This window comes from Hippocampus bargibanti, linkage group LG08 (assembly GCF_051943395.1).
Source record: "Hippocampus bargibanti isolate YZ-2025 linkage group LG08, ASM5194339v1, whole genome shotgun sequence".
Lineage (NCBI taxonomy): Eukaryota > Metazoa > Chordata > Actinopteri > Syngnathiformes > Syngnathidae > Hippocampus > Hippocampus bargibanti.
Window position 1 is genome coordinate 26,515,536 of NC_142741.1, and position 17,204 is coordinate 26,532,739.

A 17,204-nucleotide genomic window follows, 5' to 3' on the forward strand; every position below is an offset into this window, starting at 1 on the left:
GGCAAAGTTGAAGTGATTTGAAGGAAAAAGGAGGGACCAAGTGGCCATGAACGCCAGCGCCTTCAACCAGACGGAGGGCGGCTTGTTCAACAGGACAGACGGGATGCTGTGCTGCAACCTGTCGTCGGTGGCGAGCGACCAAGGCTTGGCGCCCGCCTCCCCGGACGAGAGGAGCCTGTTGGTCATGCGTGTGGTTCAGATCGCCGTCATGTGCGTGCTGTCCCTCACCGTGGTCTTCGGCATCTTCTTCCTGGGCTGCAATCTGCTCATCAAGTCCGAGGGAATGATCAACTTCTTGGTGACTGACAGGAGACCTTCCAAAGAGGCCGAGGCCGTCATTGTTGGAGCCTACTGAATCATCCAAATAAAAACAAAAAGGACCTGGACCGGGACCTGGACCGGGACCTGGACCGGGACCTGGACCGGGACCTGGACCGGGACTTAGGACTTCTATTCCTGCACAATGAGACAAAGTCAAAAAACTGGACACTCCTGAGGCTCCTTTTTTTCGAAGAGGCCTGTTTCTTGATATAATATTCACTGTTTAATGTCCCTATAGTCACAGTACTTGTTATCTATCGTTTGATATGTTCATGGCAAGAAAGAAGCATCGTGTAAATACGTACTGGACGTTTTTTTTTTACATACAGTTAGCACAAATTGGTGTGTGTGTGTGTGTGCGTGTGCGTGTGTGTGTGTGTGTGTGTGTGTGTGTGTGTGTGTGTGTGTGTGTGTGTGTGTGTGTGTGTGTGTGTGTGTGTGTGTGTGTGTGTGTGTGTGTGTGTGTGTGTGTGTGTGTGTGTGAGAGAGATAAAGCGATAATGTGCAATGCATCTGTTTATTTGTAATAAATTCACTCTGCAATTAAAGGCTTGCCTCTTGGTTAATTTTGTTTTAGTTTATTTATATATGTATCAATCAATTGATTTATTTATTGAACACCGTTTTCATTTGGTCGATTTCAGTATATGATATAGTTCCGTGCCAGGGTTTTTGACATTTTCACTCAAATTGCAGTACCAACAGAATATTCAGTTTTATGAGTACATAAACAATCAATAGAGCGGTCTGGAGTTATATGAGCTTGAAATGGGGACGGCTGTCCAAAATACAATGCAATACATTGTTCATAGGTTTATACAGCGCTTTAACAACAGCTGAACCTGGAACAAAGCGCTAACATGGACAAAAGGGAAATACCATGGCCAGCGCTTTATCAGCACCCAAGCATGCAAAAACAAAACACGAACAAATTCAGGAAAGGCTCTCATTTGGTGATGGCATCAAGACCAGTCGAAATGGCTGCCGTCATGACGCTAAAGGGGCCATTTTTACAGCAAGGCTGTTTGCTTATGCTAAAATGGAAACTGCGTGTGTGTGTGTGTGTGTGTGTGTGTGTGTGTGTGTGTGTGTGTGTGTGTGTGTGTGTGTGTGTGTGTGTGTGTGTGTGTGTGTGTGTGTGTGTGTGTTCTGTTTGTCTGGAATTGTTGGTGATGCACGCAGCATCTGTGGTGGTTCAGCTCCCGTGGGCAAAAGCAGCAGATTCCAAGATGGATTTGACGACGCGGCCTGTCAGCTGCAGGGCAACATTGAGTGTAGTGGTGACGGCTGCCATATTTGGCGTGTCACACAAGCACTCAATCAACTTTGTCCACATTGTTGCTTCCCAGATTTCCTTTCTGTCTCTTCTTTTCCTTTTCGGCCATTCTCAAAGTGTGCTACGCGTACTTGTCAACCTGCCAGACGCTCTGACCTTACTGACGCCTCCATGTGTCCTTACTTACTGTGAGGAAAAGAGAAAAAAACAGACGCGTGTGTCATATTTCATTGCGCAATTTTATGAACCAATTTTCACACGTAAACATGAATACTTTGAACAAGTTCCAACATATTTCTAGTCATAATCAAGTATGCTCTTTGTTGTAGAGGATTGTGGCTTTTTTTTATTTTATTACTGTAGACAAATTGAATTTGTCCATAGCAAAAAAGAATTTGAATTTGTGTTCTTTCCATGTATAATGTTTATGAAAAAATATGGAGGATATTACGGCCGAAAAATAGACGGTAACATGTTTCATTGAACTGATTTCAAAATAAAATTCCACTTGACCGGAACGTTTGTTTCTTCTCGAGACTTTTCGCACGGTGGTCGACTTTTCTTTTTACGAGTAGCGATATTTGTTATCATTAATATTACTACATATATTTCATGACGAAAACAGAATGGAAAATATCTCAAAATTGTCTTTAACAATTTTTGCGTTTCCTGTGTACTCTTTCTTGTATGTACACATCTAAAAATGTGCACAAATCGTATAGAATAGAGCAAAATACGGTTGGATGACAGGTATGGTAGCCATAAAAAAATGGATTTGGTTGCGGATATATGTTCAAGCCATTTTCAAGACGGACTTTTCAAGAATAGCTAGCAAAAATCTCAAATAGCATTGCCATTTTAAGAGGTTACCATGAATCCACAGCTTCATCACAAATATTTGACCAGTTTAATGACCGTATTTCTCAAGTTTCTTCAAGTCACAAGTTATATCCTGAGTAACTGCCCCCTCTAGTGGACGTGTAGTAAATCACACCATTTGGCAGCTGTGGAGTGATTCAGACGTAGCACTACTGAAGGCCTCGGAGTGACACGCATGGCCCGCCACTGCTGGGAGCACTAACATCAGGATTAATATGCCGTTTTTTCAAAATAATTTGTGAAAAAACGACTTTTCCATTGAACATTAAAGTATCTGCAGCATACGTTGTACATCCTTCCCCGACGTGCCATGTACATGATTTTTTTCTTCCTATCTCCGAGGAGTGCAAAATTGGAGTGTGTTTGGTGGACATGTTCCTCACGTCCCGGCGCTCCGTTGCTACCCACGAGCTCACACACTAATAGTGAGAAAGAGTGTCCGGCGTTCGTTCACCGTCAACACACAACAAAGCGATGGAAAGCGATCGGTCCGCAAGGCTTGTCAGTCGCTGACTTTTAAGCGCTCCCTCCCTGAGTTCTTCCGGGATTTGTTCCAACACACAAAACGTGTCCGGATGCACAATTCAAGTGCTGTGTGTTTTGTGTGTTTTGTGTGTTTTATGGCGCTGCGATGTCGCTTAGTGTCTTCTCCACGGGTCGAAAAAGCCATCCGCTAGCCCGCTCGCTCGCTCGCTCGCTCGGTCACAGCTGCGTTCCACATCCGTGCTTAGCCACCGCAGGGCGTTGATTGCGGGCTAAAAAGAGGCTTCGGGGTCCCGACTTGAAAGCGCGTGATTGGTTGGCTAACACAAGATGGAGCGGAATGCAAAAGTCCGAATGGTATTCAAACACCTCCTTTTTTCCCGCTTGTTACTTGCCACCTGCGGGGATGTGATGGGGTCTAAATTTACTGCACGATTAGGTAGGTTGTTTGTTTTATTTTCTTGTCGACGGTACTGTGATTAGTACAAATCTGACATTATAAAGTCTCGTGGCAACGTAACTCCATTATTCCAAATACCTGTACGAATATTGTCATTTTGATCATTTATTTGATGTGGTGAAAATTCACCAGTGGATCAGAGACATCACGGTGAAATGTGCGTGCCAACTAATTGTTGAACGCAAACAGGAAGCTACGGCATCCATGGATGAAAACATCTCCTGCCCCACGTGAACCCGCTTCAATTCCAAGCGGCGACAGTTCAGCATACGTATCGGCGCTCTGCATTGATGCTCCATAGATACGTTTGTCTTTTATGTAACACACGCTTCCATGAGATCACTTCCTATTGAAAATCTCCCATCAGAATCACCAGATAAATGGTGAAATCCCATTTAATCGGGCCTTTTGTCCCCGCGGAGGATGAGATGAAACGTTGCCATTGCTAAACGACCTGCTCTGAACGGCAAAGAATGAAGAAAGGCACGAAGGTTTCATTCTGAACGATGATCATATTTGCATGAGTACAGGCCATTACAATCACATTTACTGTACGTCAGGGGGGCGCAATGCGTGGGATCATTTATTCAACTATGTTTGTCGCCGGGTAGCAGGCGGGGGACACCCTGTACCGATTGGCAAGGCAATAGGACAATTGATGAGCTCAGCTGCTTGTCGACGCCAAACTTTCTGAGTTGAAACAGCTGAAGATAATTCCGGAGCGGCATTCTGGGAATGACCTGCTCATTAGTCCTGAGCGCCATTTGCAAAAGTCATGTGTTGACTGAGCCTCCCAAATCCAACCTCTCTGGCGGCGGAAGAGACAACAACAACAACAACAACAACAACAACAACAACCACCTCTAGAAGTAGGAACGTTCAGCGCCGTGCGATGTGGAAAGCTTCGTCATCCGCCATTAGCGACCGACCAAGGGATACGCTCGCTTCAAGAAAGGACAATAAACTTTGGTCAAGGGCTATTGAACCCCCCCCCCCCCTCCTGGCAGAAGACGGGGCGACAACTCATCGCCGGTCTGAATCAAGTTAGACAAGGTCTGCACACTTTGTCCCAATATCGTCAGCACGCTGTCCGGCCGGCTGGCTATTTACTTTATCCGTAAAAATCAAAAGTGGCTGAAATCGTCCTCGGCCTGGGCCGTCATATACAGAGCGCCATCTAAAGCCTTCAGCTTAAAGATGCCCTTTGCCATCATTTTATAAATCCAGTCAAATGCACACCAAACATACGTGAAATGAAAGGTGGTTTATCACATGTTCGACATACAGTAAAGTCTGGTTATATCGATATCGGATATATCGATAGTCCCGGTTATATCGATACTATTTCTATGCACGCACGGAGAAAATTACATGCAAACAGGGTCGGATATATCGATAGTCCCGGTTATATCGATATTTTTTCGGACTCCCTTGAATATCGATATAACGAGACTTTACTGTACTTTGTTTCCCCTTGAGGTCAGCTAAGAGAGAGAAATTCACCTCATCCTTCTGCCGTGTGATTGCCGTTTCTGCTTGGCTTGAGTCAGTCGTATCATCTCTCCATAGCGCGGCTCTCGCATCTCCTTCAAATCAATCCTATTTAAGGCAGAAGACCTGATTGATGCGCTGTCCCTCCCCGAAAAGAGGCAACCGCAGCGGTCCAAATGATTCCATTCCCGATAGCGCGGCACCCTCGGCTGAGCAAAGATACGCTGATGGGAAGCGTCCTTCTCAGACTTGACGCTGACGCTTTGGACTTGCCTGCCAAGTAAGTAAGTAAGTAAGTACGAGTTCCTGGCCTTGCCGATGCGGCGCACGTTGCCTTTGCCCCAGCTCTCACATACTCTCACTTACGGAGCCGGTAATAAAGCACCTTTGGCCCAGCTCGCTTTCATCGCTACGCTGTCGTCAAGACACAGCGCTTGCCTTCTTCACAATTAGCTTGGAATCCAAATGCCTTCAAGGACAAGCGACACCATTTTTTGGTTTCCTAACTGACATCGGAAAAACCTTTGATAGCTTCTAAAATAGTCAAAACACTCAGGCTGATATTTTGACTCAAATGCAAAACACCAATCAAATTGACGTCCCAAAACTACTTCAAAATGACCTCAGAGATGCCGAGTTTCAGAAGGTCCCGCCCCCTTGTTCGTAACGTCACGCCAGGATACTCCTTCACAAACTGCCTTGCTCCAGAATCAAAACAATGGCTTCAGAGAGTTCCGATTCAAAGAAGATGCTTTCTTCTTACTCACACACATATATATATATATATATATATATATATATATATACAGTAAAGTCTCGTTATATCGATATCGGATATATCGATAGTCCCGGTTATATCGATATTTTTTCGGACTCCCTTGAATATCGATATAACGAGACTTTACTATATATATATATATATATATATATATATATATATATATATATATATATATATATATATATATATATATATATATATATATATATATATCCCTCCAATGGACAAGGTGGCGGTTGCTCTGATATGTCCCTACTCTAAGGTTGGAGGAGCAGTAGACTACTTCGTGAACGTAATCTGATTACTTCTTTTGTACTGTCTGATTACCGTTAATAAGAATACATTTTATTTCAAAACGCCTATTAAAACTCTCAAGGACACTTTACGGTCACAAGATAAGATTTTTTTTTTCTTCTAATGTTCTATGCCTGGCTCCGATTGCCCCATTAGCGCGGATGTCACCTCATTCGCATGACTAAGCCGATGTAGTAATGACCTAAGAAGTCTGTTGTAAGCATGGATCCCACCATGGCGGTTTAGTGAAGGGTTTTGCTCTTTCAAAATGGTCCGACGGTCTTCAAATGTTGTTTGCTTGAACAAGGTGTTAGGAGATGGCGTGGATCAAGGACTCCGTTGGGAGCGCGCCGTGGCACTCGACACCTCGCCTGCATTAGCGCCAACGTGATTTGCTAGGTGAGCAAAGAGTCGTGAATTTCCGAGCTTGAGAATTCCCGGCTAATGGTGCACCTCCTGCTTCCGTCACAGCTCGTGAGCCTCATCGCGGGCCGCCGCCTGGTTAAAAAGCTCTTCAGGGTCATGACTTATTGAGCGAGCTGAAAATGCTTGTGTGGTCCTGCCAAGGCCCGCCTCCGTGATCACCTGCTTTTTGTCTGCCCTGCGTGTTGCTGATGAAGAGTCCGGCGAGCGTTGTCAGCGGACATCACGAGTCTTCTAATCTGCTGTCAGATAATCAATGACCGTACGGTAAGTTGAAGTGCTTTGATAACCACCAACGATTCTTATCGGAGTTGATTGATTACTTGATGATTTTGTCCATTTTAAAAAGTTTGATGTTCCATTCCATTCAAAACTGGGAGCGTATTTCAAATGGACGTGACGGGTCAATCAATGAGTTCGTGGTCTGTGATGTTGGCAACAGATTGAGGCCGACGAATGAAATGGTGGGATTGGTGGAAGGCTTCAAAATGTGAAAACATGCGCAGTATTTTGCACTGCACCCATTTTTATTTGTTTATTTATCTATCTATCCAGATAGCTAGCTAGGTATCCATCTATCTATCGAGCTAGCTAGGTATCCATCTATCAAGGTAGTTATCTAGGTATCCATCTGTTTAGCTCGCTAGCTGGCTAAGTATCCATATCCATACAGTGAAGAATGTCTTGAGACCCTAAAATGACCCTCTGTAGCTTTACACGCACACAAAATGAATCAGGCGTCACGAAGGACGCCCCGTCGAGTGTGACATTTACATCAGGGAATGACAAACGTGTACATTTTAGCAGGGTGTAGGTAATAAAGGGCCAGCAAAGACCATGGTGACGTTCGCATTTGGAAAGAGCCGTGGGTCTATCCAACGGATATGGCCACGTTGATTATCCACGCGGCCATCGGAAAAAAGATTTGCACCTGGACGAGTATTAGCGACGCTTTGATCTGTTACGCCGCCTCTTTGCCGCCGCTAACGGTCCTCTGCGCTTTCCTTTGAAGGAAAATTGATTCGTGATTAAAATGGAAATGAGGAGGAATGGACTACCTAACTTGTTGTTTTGATACTAATTCGCCGCTGTGACGTTCCCATTTCAATGTCCCCGATTTCACGTCCTTCGTTGCCCCATCTTGAGAACGACAGTCACCTTTGTCATGTCAACTTTGGATTTTCCCCGCAAAATATAGTGAAAAAAGCCCACGTTACAACGAACCGCGGGAAGCTGAGCTAGCGGCGACCTGAACCGCAGGATGCTAACCGCTGCCTTGACCTAGCTTGTGAACAAAAAGTATCCCTCCGTTGCTCACTACATTGTTGTACTTCCTCCTGAGGCAAATATTTATTTCCATGGCCTCATTTAAATTCAACACGTTGTTCTGTCTTCCGAAAGCAAGAGCTAACCCCGCGGCTAAGGCAAAGCAGATACACGGATAGCAACGTTTAACTTCAGAAGTGAGGGCATTCCGCTTGCGGCCAAAGCATCAGATCCCAGTTTCGCTTTGTCGGTCGGCTTGGATGTCAAATGACGAGGAGACGCGCACAATAGCGTTCGCTCGTCATCAAGGAGTCCGTCGCAGCTGGCGCGACGCTCGGGTGGCTGACCTCCTTGTCGCCGACGCCTCGGGGCGGTCACCGGACCCGCGCTCCCTTTCAATAATCGTCTTATCTGCCCCGCCAGTTGAGCTGCTTCGTCGCCCGACACCCAGCATCTGTTTTCATGTCTGTGTCCTTGTTTAAAGCGTTGAAACGACCAGCTTTGTCTTTTGAGTAAAAGACGGCAACGTTTTATGGTAAGGGCTTCGACAATTCATCAAGTGTCGGGTTTTCAAAATAAAAATACAGTCAAACCTCGGTTTTGGAACGTCCCGGTTCTCGTCCAATTCGGTTTTCAACCGAGAATGTCAGGGTTTTTACGCGCCGGTTTACCTCCGAAATTCATTTCTCAACCAAACTGAGCCGAGCACACCTGAATGCGCCACTCGACTACCCTCCATTTCCTTACACATCAATACAATACGTGACGTCTATACTGGGATAGGACAGAGAGAAAGATGTTTTTATGTTCCAATGTTTGTGTCCATTTTAAAATTGGTGAAAATGAACTAGAATACGATTGGTTATTTTACAGTATTTTATAAATGGCCTGCTCTTTTATTACATGTGTGTACAGTTTATTCTGTCAAATAGTTAAAAGGTGCTTTTAAAAAGTTGTTTTCTCGACTTGGAACAAATTATTTGTTTTTACGTGGATTATAATGGCTAGTGTTGATTTGGTTTTCGAACAAATCTGTTTTCCAACAGGATTCAGGAACAGATTATGGTATCGCTGTCATCAGCTGGAATTCGGTATATGTTGCGGACAAGATGGTGACATCAACCGAGTTATTTTTATTTACAAGAAGCCGTTTTTGTTGTCGCTTTGGCGCCGTAGCGATGCTGCCCTGCCTCCCCGTTCATTCTTGCCCATTTGAGAGCCGATTGCAATCAATGTTCTGAATCGATGACGTTTTCCACCGCTGTGATTTTCTGGCCTACACAGCAGGTCACGCGTTTGGTAACACACTCGCGGACGGCACAGCTTCACCGCTGACTCTCCAAAGCATCACACCAATCGCGACGCAGCATCAGCAGAGCTCAAATCTCTGATTTAAAAAAAAAAAGTCATCAAACCGATGAAATAATTGGAGCCTAATATTTTTGATGAGTTTTTTAGTTTCTACCTTTTAACCATCGATGAGAAGCTTTCTTCAGCCGTCATCTGTACACATTTGAAGGTTTCGGACGCTTCGCCTCCTGTCCAAGAGGCTTCGTCAGCGAACTAAAGTCTGACTGGTCGTACCGGTCCTATTTATATATGCCTAATGTCCAGAGAAATAAATAGGGCCAATACGAGCAGTCAGACTTTATTTCGCTGACGAAGCCTCTGGGACAAGAGGCGAAACGTCCGACACCTTCAAAATTGTACAGACGACGGCTGAAGAAACCTTCTCATCGATGGATGGACCGCTCCTGTACGACTGAGAGCTTACACAGACGTATTTCTACCTTTTAAGTTTTTTTTTAATGTCTGAACTATATGTTTAGGGCCTGGTTTGGAGAGTCGTTGAAACTGCTATTGTATATTGAGTGGTCTGGAATGTGTCTATGTAGACTCTTTCGGTACGATATACGAACGACGGTTGTAAAGGCAAAGTGGTGTTATTTTGCTATAAATAGTTGAGTGACAGTGGCGGCTATTTTCACAGGATAGATGGCAGGTGGCGGCAGCACCGTGGCTCCCTCCGGTTGGGTGAAAGTGAGATGCAAAAGGGTGAGAAGACGCTTGGCAACGCCTCCTGACATCACAACACGACGGCACGCGGCGAGGAAGGATGGTGGCTGAGGGGGGAGGATGGACCGCTACCACGCTCGCAAAGGTGCCAAAAGTAAACACGCTCTGTACGTACAGACACCTGTGGTGTCAAGACAAAAAAGTGTGTGTGTGCGTGTGTGTGTGTGTGCGTGTGTGTGTGTGTGTGTGTGTGTGTGTGTGTGTGTGTGTGTGTGTGTGTGTGTGTGTGTGTGTGTGTGTGTGTGTGTGTGTGTGTGTGTGTGTGTGTGTGTGTGTGTGTGTCTATCTATCTATCTATCTATCTAGCCATCCATCCAGCCATCTACCCAGCCTTGTATCTAGCTATCTAGCTATCTATCTATCTTCCTATCTCTATCTAGCTAGCTAGCTATCTACCTAGCTAGATATCTAGCTTGCTTGCTATCTATCTACACACACATTCAAACACACACAGACACTCATGCATGCCTGTGTAATTGTAGTGACTGGTCTCCTGTATGTCTGCCTTATTTTTTCTCTCCATTAATGCCATGTGACAGCAGTCACCCCTGAAGCACCCGTTGCGGTTGGCATTAGGAAGGCTTCATGGGGTTATTGAACTCCCAAGTATTCCCGTCGCGAGGAACGTACACAAGCCCCCACACACACACGCACACACACACACACACACCTTTATCACGCATACACACACAAGCACACAGCTGTCGAAATCGGTGACAGCGAGGACAAAGACTCTGCAAGAGTGTGACAAGATGTCCGCCCGCCGCCGTGCCGGTCACCTGCAGATGCGGCGATGACATTTGACGACATCGTGTCTAAAGGGAGCTACTTTTGACATCTAAATGGTTTAACCGTCAAGGAAACGGCAGTCGAAAAGCTGTTTTCCCGCAGATAAGTACAGCGAGGTTGAGGGATGTCCCATAGTTGTTGTTTTTTTTCTTTTCCTGAGGCCGATACCACCAAAGCGAATGACAAAACCACTCTTTTCTTGTGGGCCAATCACACTAACATCAATTTAACTCGCCAAACAAACACATACATATTGGTAGCGTGAGGTCAGAATCAGAATACCTTTATTCGTCCCGCAATGGGGAGATTTGCAAGCGAATATTAGCGTTCACAGTTACATTTAATCTTTGAACAATTTTGAAGAGAATTAAGTATCGACCTTATTACGCTTTAACCCAACAATTGGTGTGTTGGTTGTGAGAGGGATGACCAAAAAAGGCGGCAAGATGTTTCATTCCTAACGATTTGATCTAATACAGAATGGTGGGTCTCAGCTCCCTGACACAGAAAATATTGCCGTGCCCCCAAATCAGTAAGAGAGACGAAAGACAAGGACCGAGAACCCAGATTGTGTAAGGTGTACCTCACGCATCTTCAAATTTGGCCCACACAAAGAAATCAAGTTCCCCATTTGGTCCCCATTTCCTTCCTGGGATCTGCTTTCACGTCTCCGTTCCCGAGGTATTTCCCGAGCTCCGGGCGGGATGGAAGCGAGATCGAAAAGTTGTGTCCTTGCCAGTTGGTGTTGGGTCACTTCCTCTCATCTGCGTTGTCCAGCGTTTGGCCATGTTGTCCTTTCACTCTTCCTTTGCGTCTGCCGGCCGGCGTCTCCCCTTCCATCTCGTGGCACCTGAAACGTATGTCTTCAACCAAACACCACCTCTTTCTTCTGTTCTCTAGCGATTACAAACAACGCAATATTGATACTGACTATTTTAATGTTTATCTTGAGCAATATTTAATATGGCGAAATAAATGTATCTGTTTCCTTCAGTAGCGACATGGAAAATACACTGCACGTGTGTACATTAACTTAATCAAGATATTTGTACTTGTGAGCCATATCTAGCTTGTTAGGTATCTAGCTATATAGCTATCCATCTATCTATAAAGCTCGCTCGGTATCTTCTACTGCGATCCTCATTTTTGCAGTGCCGTTTCCTACTTTTTCCGCCCCCCCCATCCAAAACACTTCTCTTAATGTTCTGTAAACGCAAATGGAAAATGTCCAGACTTCAGACGCAGCCTTCCGTTGCCCCCCCCCAAGGCACATTATTAACACCAACGGTGCAAAATCCATTCGTGTCTGTCATGCGGTCTTGACAGATAGAAAGAAGCTGAAGGCAGCGTACATTGGACTGTAATAATGAAGATGCGTGCGTGCGTGTGTGTGCGTTTAGTGAAGAGTGATGAGGTTGCGGATGCAAGTAGCAAACCTTCTCTTGGTCAAACATTCAACTTCTTGTCCGTGAATCAGATTGAATTGGCCCTTACATCTTGTAAAGTCATGTTGGAACCAAATCGAGTGATACCTCGCCTTACGAACGCTTTAGCTCACAATTTTTTTTGCTTCACGAACTTTAAATTCGCCAGCATATAGATGTGGCTGACGAACTAGTTTTCGGCAAACGAGCCAAACCGCACAGGTGGGTGGCCCACTAGTTTTCTACACCCCCTTTCTTTGAGTGCAGACGCGGTTTGTTATCGAGTGTAGTACTTTTGCTATTCTGGGACCGAAAAAGACCCCACCACGGGCTCGTGTTAAGCTGAAGAAGACACAAAAGAAAATTACGGTAGAGCAGAAGGAGATCATCGAAAAACACAGACGAGGTGTGCGTTTGTGTGACTTAGCGTCCCAGAACCAGTACGCTAAGTCGACCCTTGCTACGTGTGGCTAAGGGTGTTTTTGTGTTGTCTAAGCAACGGTTTCAGGCAATAGAAGAGGTTGACAAACGTCTGTTGATTTGGATGAACGAAAAGCAGCTAGCAGGAAACAGTATGTGAGTGAGGGTATTATTGCGGAGAAAGCACGGCAACTTCACTCGGATATCATCAAGAAGCAACTACGTCATCGACCATCACAAAGGCCAATAAAACCACTTTATTATACTGTACAGTTTATTTCTTTAATTACAATACAATAGCACATTTAGTATACATAAAATAAGGTCTATTTTGTGTTGTTTTAAAGCTTATTTAGTGGAAAATGATGTTTTATTGGGACCTGGGAACGGATTATTCTCATTTTTAATGATTTCTTATGGGAAATAAATGTTTGGCAGACAAACACTTTCTGGGAACCAATTAAGTTCGTAAACTCGGGTATCACTGTATATACAAACAGCAACACATCGATATTCAGTGTTCTATTCCCTATCCTCTACAAAAAGTAATAAATCCCGAGCACTGGTGACCACGTTCATCTCTATGATAGCAAATATCGATTTGTACTACTGCCCTCTTGTAGTCGTGCGCTCATTTGCTCTTATTCCCAAATTTAGTTGGGAATTGAAAAATGCCACATGGAACGCCATTCCCGAATGTATTGAGGTTTTTCTTGTGGGGGTGCCCATAAAGTGCTGGTCAGACCTCTTGCGATGTTTTCCTTTCCACCATGGGGCAGAATTTGCCTTTCGTCCATGTTAGCGCTTTATTACAACTTCAGCTGTTGTTAAAGTGCGATAGGAATCGACATGTACAGTATTGTATTATGGTACACCTGCCCCCAGTTCAAGATCAGATAACTCCAGACCCATATAACTTAGTGAATAACTCTTTTTTTTTTTTTCCTGATGAAAGAAGAGAGTCTAATTGCGCCGCATTGAATGTTGACGTTGTCCTAAAAGTCAATATTCTGTGGGTCCTGCCATTTGAGTGAGTGAAAATGACAGTGAAAACCCTGGCACTGGAGTGGAGACGTTGTTGGACACGACTTGCAGTGAATGAGTTCCAGAACTCTGCCAACCAGTGCTCGTGTTTTGACTTAGCAATATCGGTTTTAACCGGACTCTGCACAGGAATACAAAGGCTATGGTTTGGCATTGGTGAAAATATCACGCAGCCGACGTCAGGAAAATGCTACGAACATGAACAACTGCGGCGTCGGGTCGCCGTTCACCTTCACTTCCGTCAGCCACACCTGCCACCAGAGCCGAGGCAGGCGCTTTCAAAGGCTAATGTGATATGACAGATGTCAAAGCCCACACAGCCTTGCAGGAAAACTCTTTCTGTGCTCACTGCTTTTTATAGCAGCGCCGTTTTATAGGAAATGAAAAAAGGACACGTGTCCCTTCACGTGGTATTGTCGCAGCGACTTTAGTCGGACGACACAGACCGAGCACTTATCCATCTTACAATTTGAGCTTTACAACAGTATCGAGCGCTAACTTGTTACGTTGAAACTCATCTTTTAAGTGAGTCCAACGGTATTATTATGAATATTGTTTGACCTCCCGTGTTGAAATATTCGTTGCTTCAACGGTTCTTGCAGCGTGATACTGACGCCATTGCGTCTTTCCATATGTTAGCACCTAGCTAGCCTTTCCGCCTTGATTTCATTCCGATTTCGTGAACCTCTCTTATCCACTTACTAGAAAATAAAATGTGACATTTGACACGAGGACTACGACGGGGTTCCTCCGCGCAGCGGTGACACGGCCAACGGCCATTTGACACCTGATCGCCCGTCACAAAGAGGGAGACAAACGTTGCGCTTGACAATCGCAGAGTCATTGCGCCGGATTGACTGTGCTTGTCCAAGTCACGAGGGAGGCGACAATCCCGCTATCTGTTTTTCATCGGGGAAAAAAAGGCCAAGCAATTGCTACGTCTTTCTCTCTCTCTTTCCATCATAGCACAGCACCGCCATAAAGGAGTATTTACAAGAAACGCTGAATTTAGAAGGCACCAAATCCCAAAGGGGATTATTGAGACTCACCAAAACATATACACAAAAAAAAAAGAACCCAGATTGTGGAAGACAAAAAATAGAATAATAATAATTTGAATTCATTGAAGCAACACTTTTGCTGCTCTTGTATGTATGTGCATGCTTTGGCCACAAGGAGGCAGTACAATAAATATGACGCTAAAATGTGATCATGAAACAGAAGAAGAATTTTCATCTGTTTTTATTTTTGTTTATTTATTTTTTGGACTGTGGGGTGGAATCTGAACTACAGTAAAGTCTCGTTATATCGATATTCAAGGGAGTCCGAAAAAATATCGATATAACCGGGACTATCGATATATCCGACCCTGTTTGCATGTAATTTTCTCCGCGCGTACATAGAAATAGTATCGATATAACCGGGACTATCGATATATCCGATATCGATATAATGAGACTGTACTGTATATATCTCTCTGAGATTTGTTTTATTGTTAATGATATATAATGACCATATATTATATGTATATAATTCACAATGATATAATTATGTATAATATATACATCTCTGAGTATTGTATTTGATTTAACTCATTTATTTAATATGAACAGAAATTCATTTTCAAATGCATTATTGTTGTTTCTTGCCGCATGAATTATTGTTCATTATATATAATCACTATATACAGTCAAGTCTCGTTATATCGATATTCAAGGCAGTCCGAAAAAATATCGATATAACCGGGACTATCGATATATCCGATGTCGATATAACGAGACTTTACTGTATATATAATTTGATCTGTGTTCATATGAACACGCTTGGCATAAATGGCTTAATTTAATGTCATTTTATTTTATTCTATTTCATTTAATTGTATTTTTTATTTAATTGTATTTAATTTAAATAAATGTAACATTTTAATCAAGTGTAACACATTTTATTTCAATGTAATTTTATTCTATTTCATTTCATTTTGTTGTATGCGATTGTATTTTTGTCTGCCCATCCGTGGCAAGTGTTTGTGTGTCTGCGTCGCCGCCCGCTGCGCACAGCGGGTTTTTTTCTTTGATTCGGCCGAGGTTAGTCGCCAAAAACGTCTCCATCGCTCAATCGTTTGCACTTTTGTCTTTGGGAGGAACCAAATTGCTGCCAAACAACAAAAATACCTTGAAAAACCTGACGCGCCGAGTCAACGCCATTGACGGGGCAAAAGAGAATAAAAATAAGCATAAAAATATCCATAGAAATAGAAATCTTTTTTTTAAATACTACTACTAATATTAATCATCATCATCATAATACTGTACATTTAATATACAAGCGCCTAAAGCACAAATGAGGAAGTAGGTTTGTAAGCGTAAATACAATACACCCAAAAAAAAAATCATCTTGAAGATTGTGTCCGCCATCTTTTTCCTGCCATTTGTGCGTCACGACGAAAGAGAAGGGGAGGTGGCCAATGGTGTGGTTGAGCATCCCCTTCTGAGCTCTTCAAGTCCGTTTCCTTGAAACAAGTGTCAGATTGGAAGCACGCGAGGGCGTGCATTCTGCAGCCCCACGCGTGTGACACAAGCGCCTTCATTAGAACACGAGCTCCTCGCAGCCAGGCGACTTCATCAGATTCCAAAGCACATGTGGCCCGCACGTCATCCGGATGGATGGATGGATGGATGGATGCCTTTTTTTCTTTTTCTTCGGGGAGCTTATCTCCCGCCAGTACTGTAAGTACGCGAGGCGCCGTGTAATCTGCGGCTTTGAAAGCAAAAGATTACTTTGTAAACCCACTTAGCTCCGACGGCCCGTTTCCCGCCATCTGATGTTCACTCGTCATCTTCCAGGAAGGGGGAAATATCCACGCAACGCAACGGATTCCCTGGACCGACGTCCCCCGAACCCCCTCTGCGTGATGATGGCGAAGCGGGGGTCGGTCGACGATGACGACGCGGGTCATAACCGAGCCGTCAAGGACTTTCCGCACGTATGCCTCATTTTTGATCCGGAAGGCCCCTGGGCCTCTCGTCTGCTCTTTGTTCTCATTGGTCATCTAACTTTCACGTCACACTTGGGCCGCCGCCATCCATGAGCGACGCCCAACGTCTGCAGCCCTCTGACAAGCTATTTATTGACGCTATATGCAAATTGAAGTGATACATGAATAACACATAGTGTTCTTGATTTGAATAGCACGCCCCCGGTCGACGTTGCGAGCACCCACAACTTTATAACAACAGAACGTCGACATTTTAATGGGTTGTTCTTTCCATGAAGTGATAGATTTGTAAGCCGGCGAACGAGCTCTTCCTGTGAAGGACCAGATCTCCTTCGTGAAGATGACACTTCAACGGGCTGTGTCCGTTCACCTCAGATTGGCCCCAGATTTTCTGTGCTTCCATTGTGGGCCTTCTAAGCATGAAACTTTGAAATATGATAACTTCTCTTTTGTCTCTTATCAATCACTTGGATGTGTCGTCACGTGCAAATACCACCTGATCCTAATCATCATTTTTGACGGTAAAGGTTTCACCGAGTCAAGGGATCAGCTGTGGAATGGGATTGACTCCCACGGGAGATGAAAGTGGGGCGCTCTGCCGTGAAATAAGAAAAACTTGCCCAATGTCCCCAAACGCCGCGCTCCAAATAAACACGCACGCGTTCAGCCAGACCACATCTGGCAACTGCAATTAGACACGGAAGGCTGCCGGCTGCGCTAGCCACAACTGCTTTGTTTTTTTAATGTATTTATTTACTTACTTCTTGACTCATTTATTTAAT

The 17,204-nt window shown here is 44.3% G+C and overlaps 1 protein-coding gene across 1 annotated transcript; it reads left to right on the plus strand.

Annotated features, from left to right (window-relative positions):
• Positions 1-46: 46 nt before the first annotated feature.
• Positions 47-887, plus strand: rprma (reprimo, TP53 dependent G2 arrest mediator candidate a). Its single transcript, XM_089003123.1, has one exon. The coding sequence runs from the start codon at positions 47-49 to the stop codon at positions 353-355; it is 309 nt and encodes a 102-aa protein (XP_088859249.1). The 3' UTR covers positions 356-887.
• The last annotated feature ends 16,317 nt before the right edge of the window (positions 888-17,204 follow it).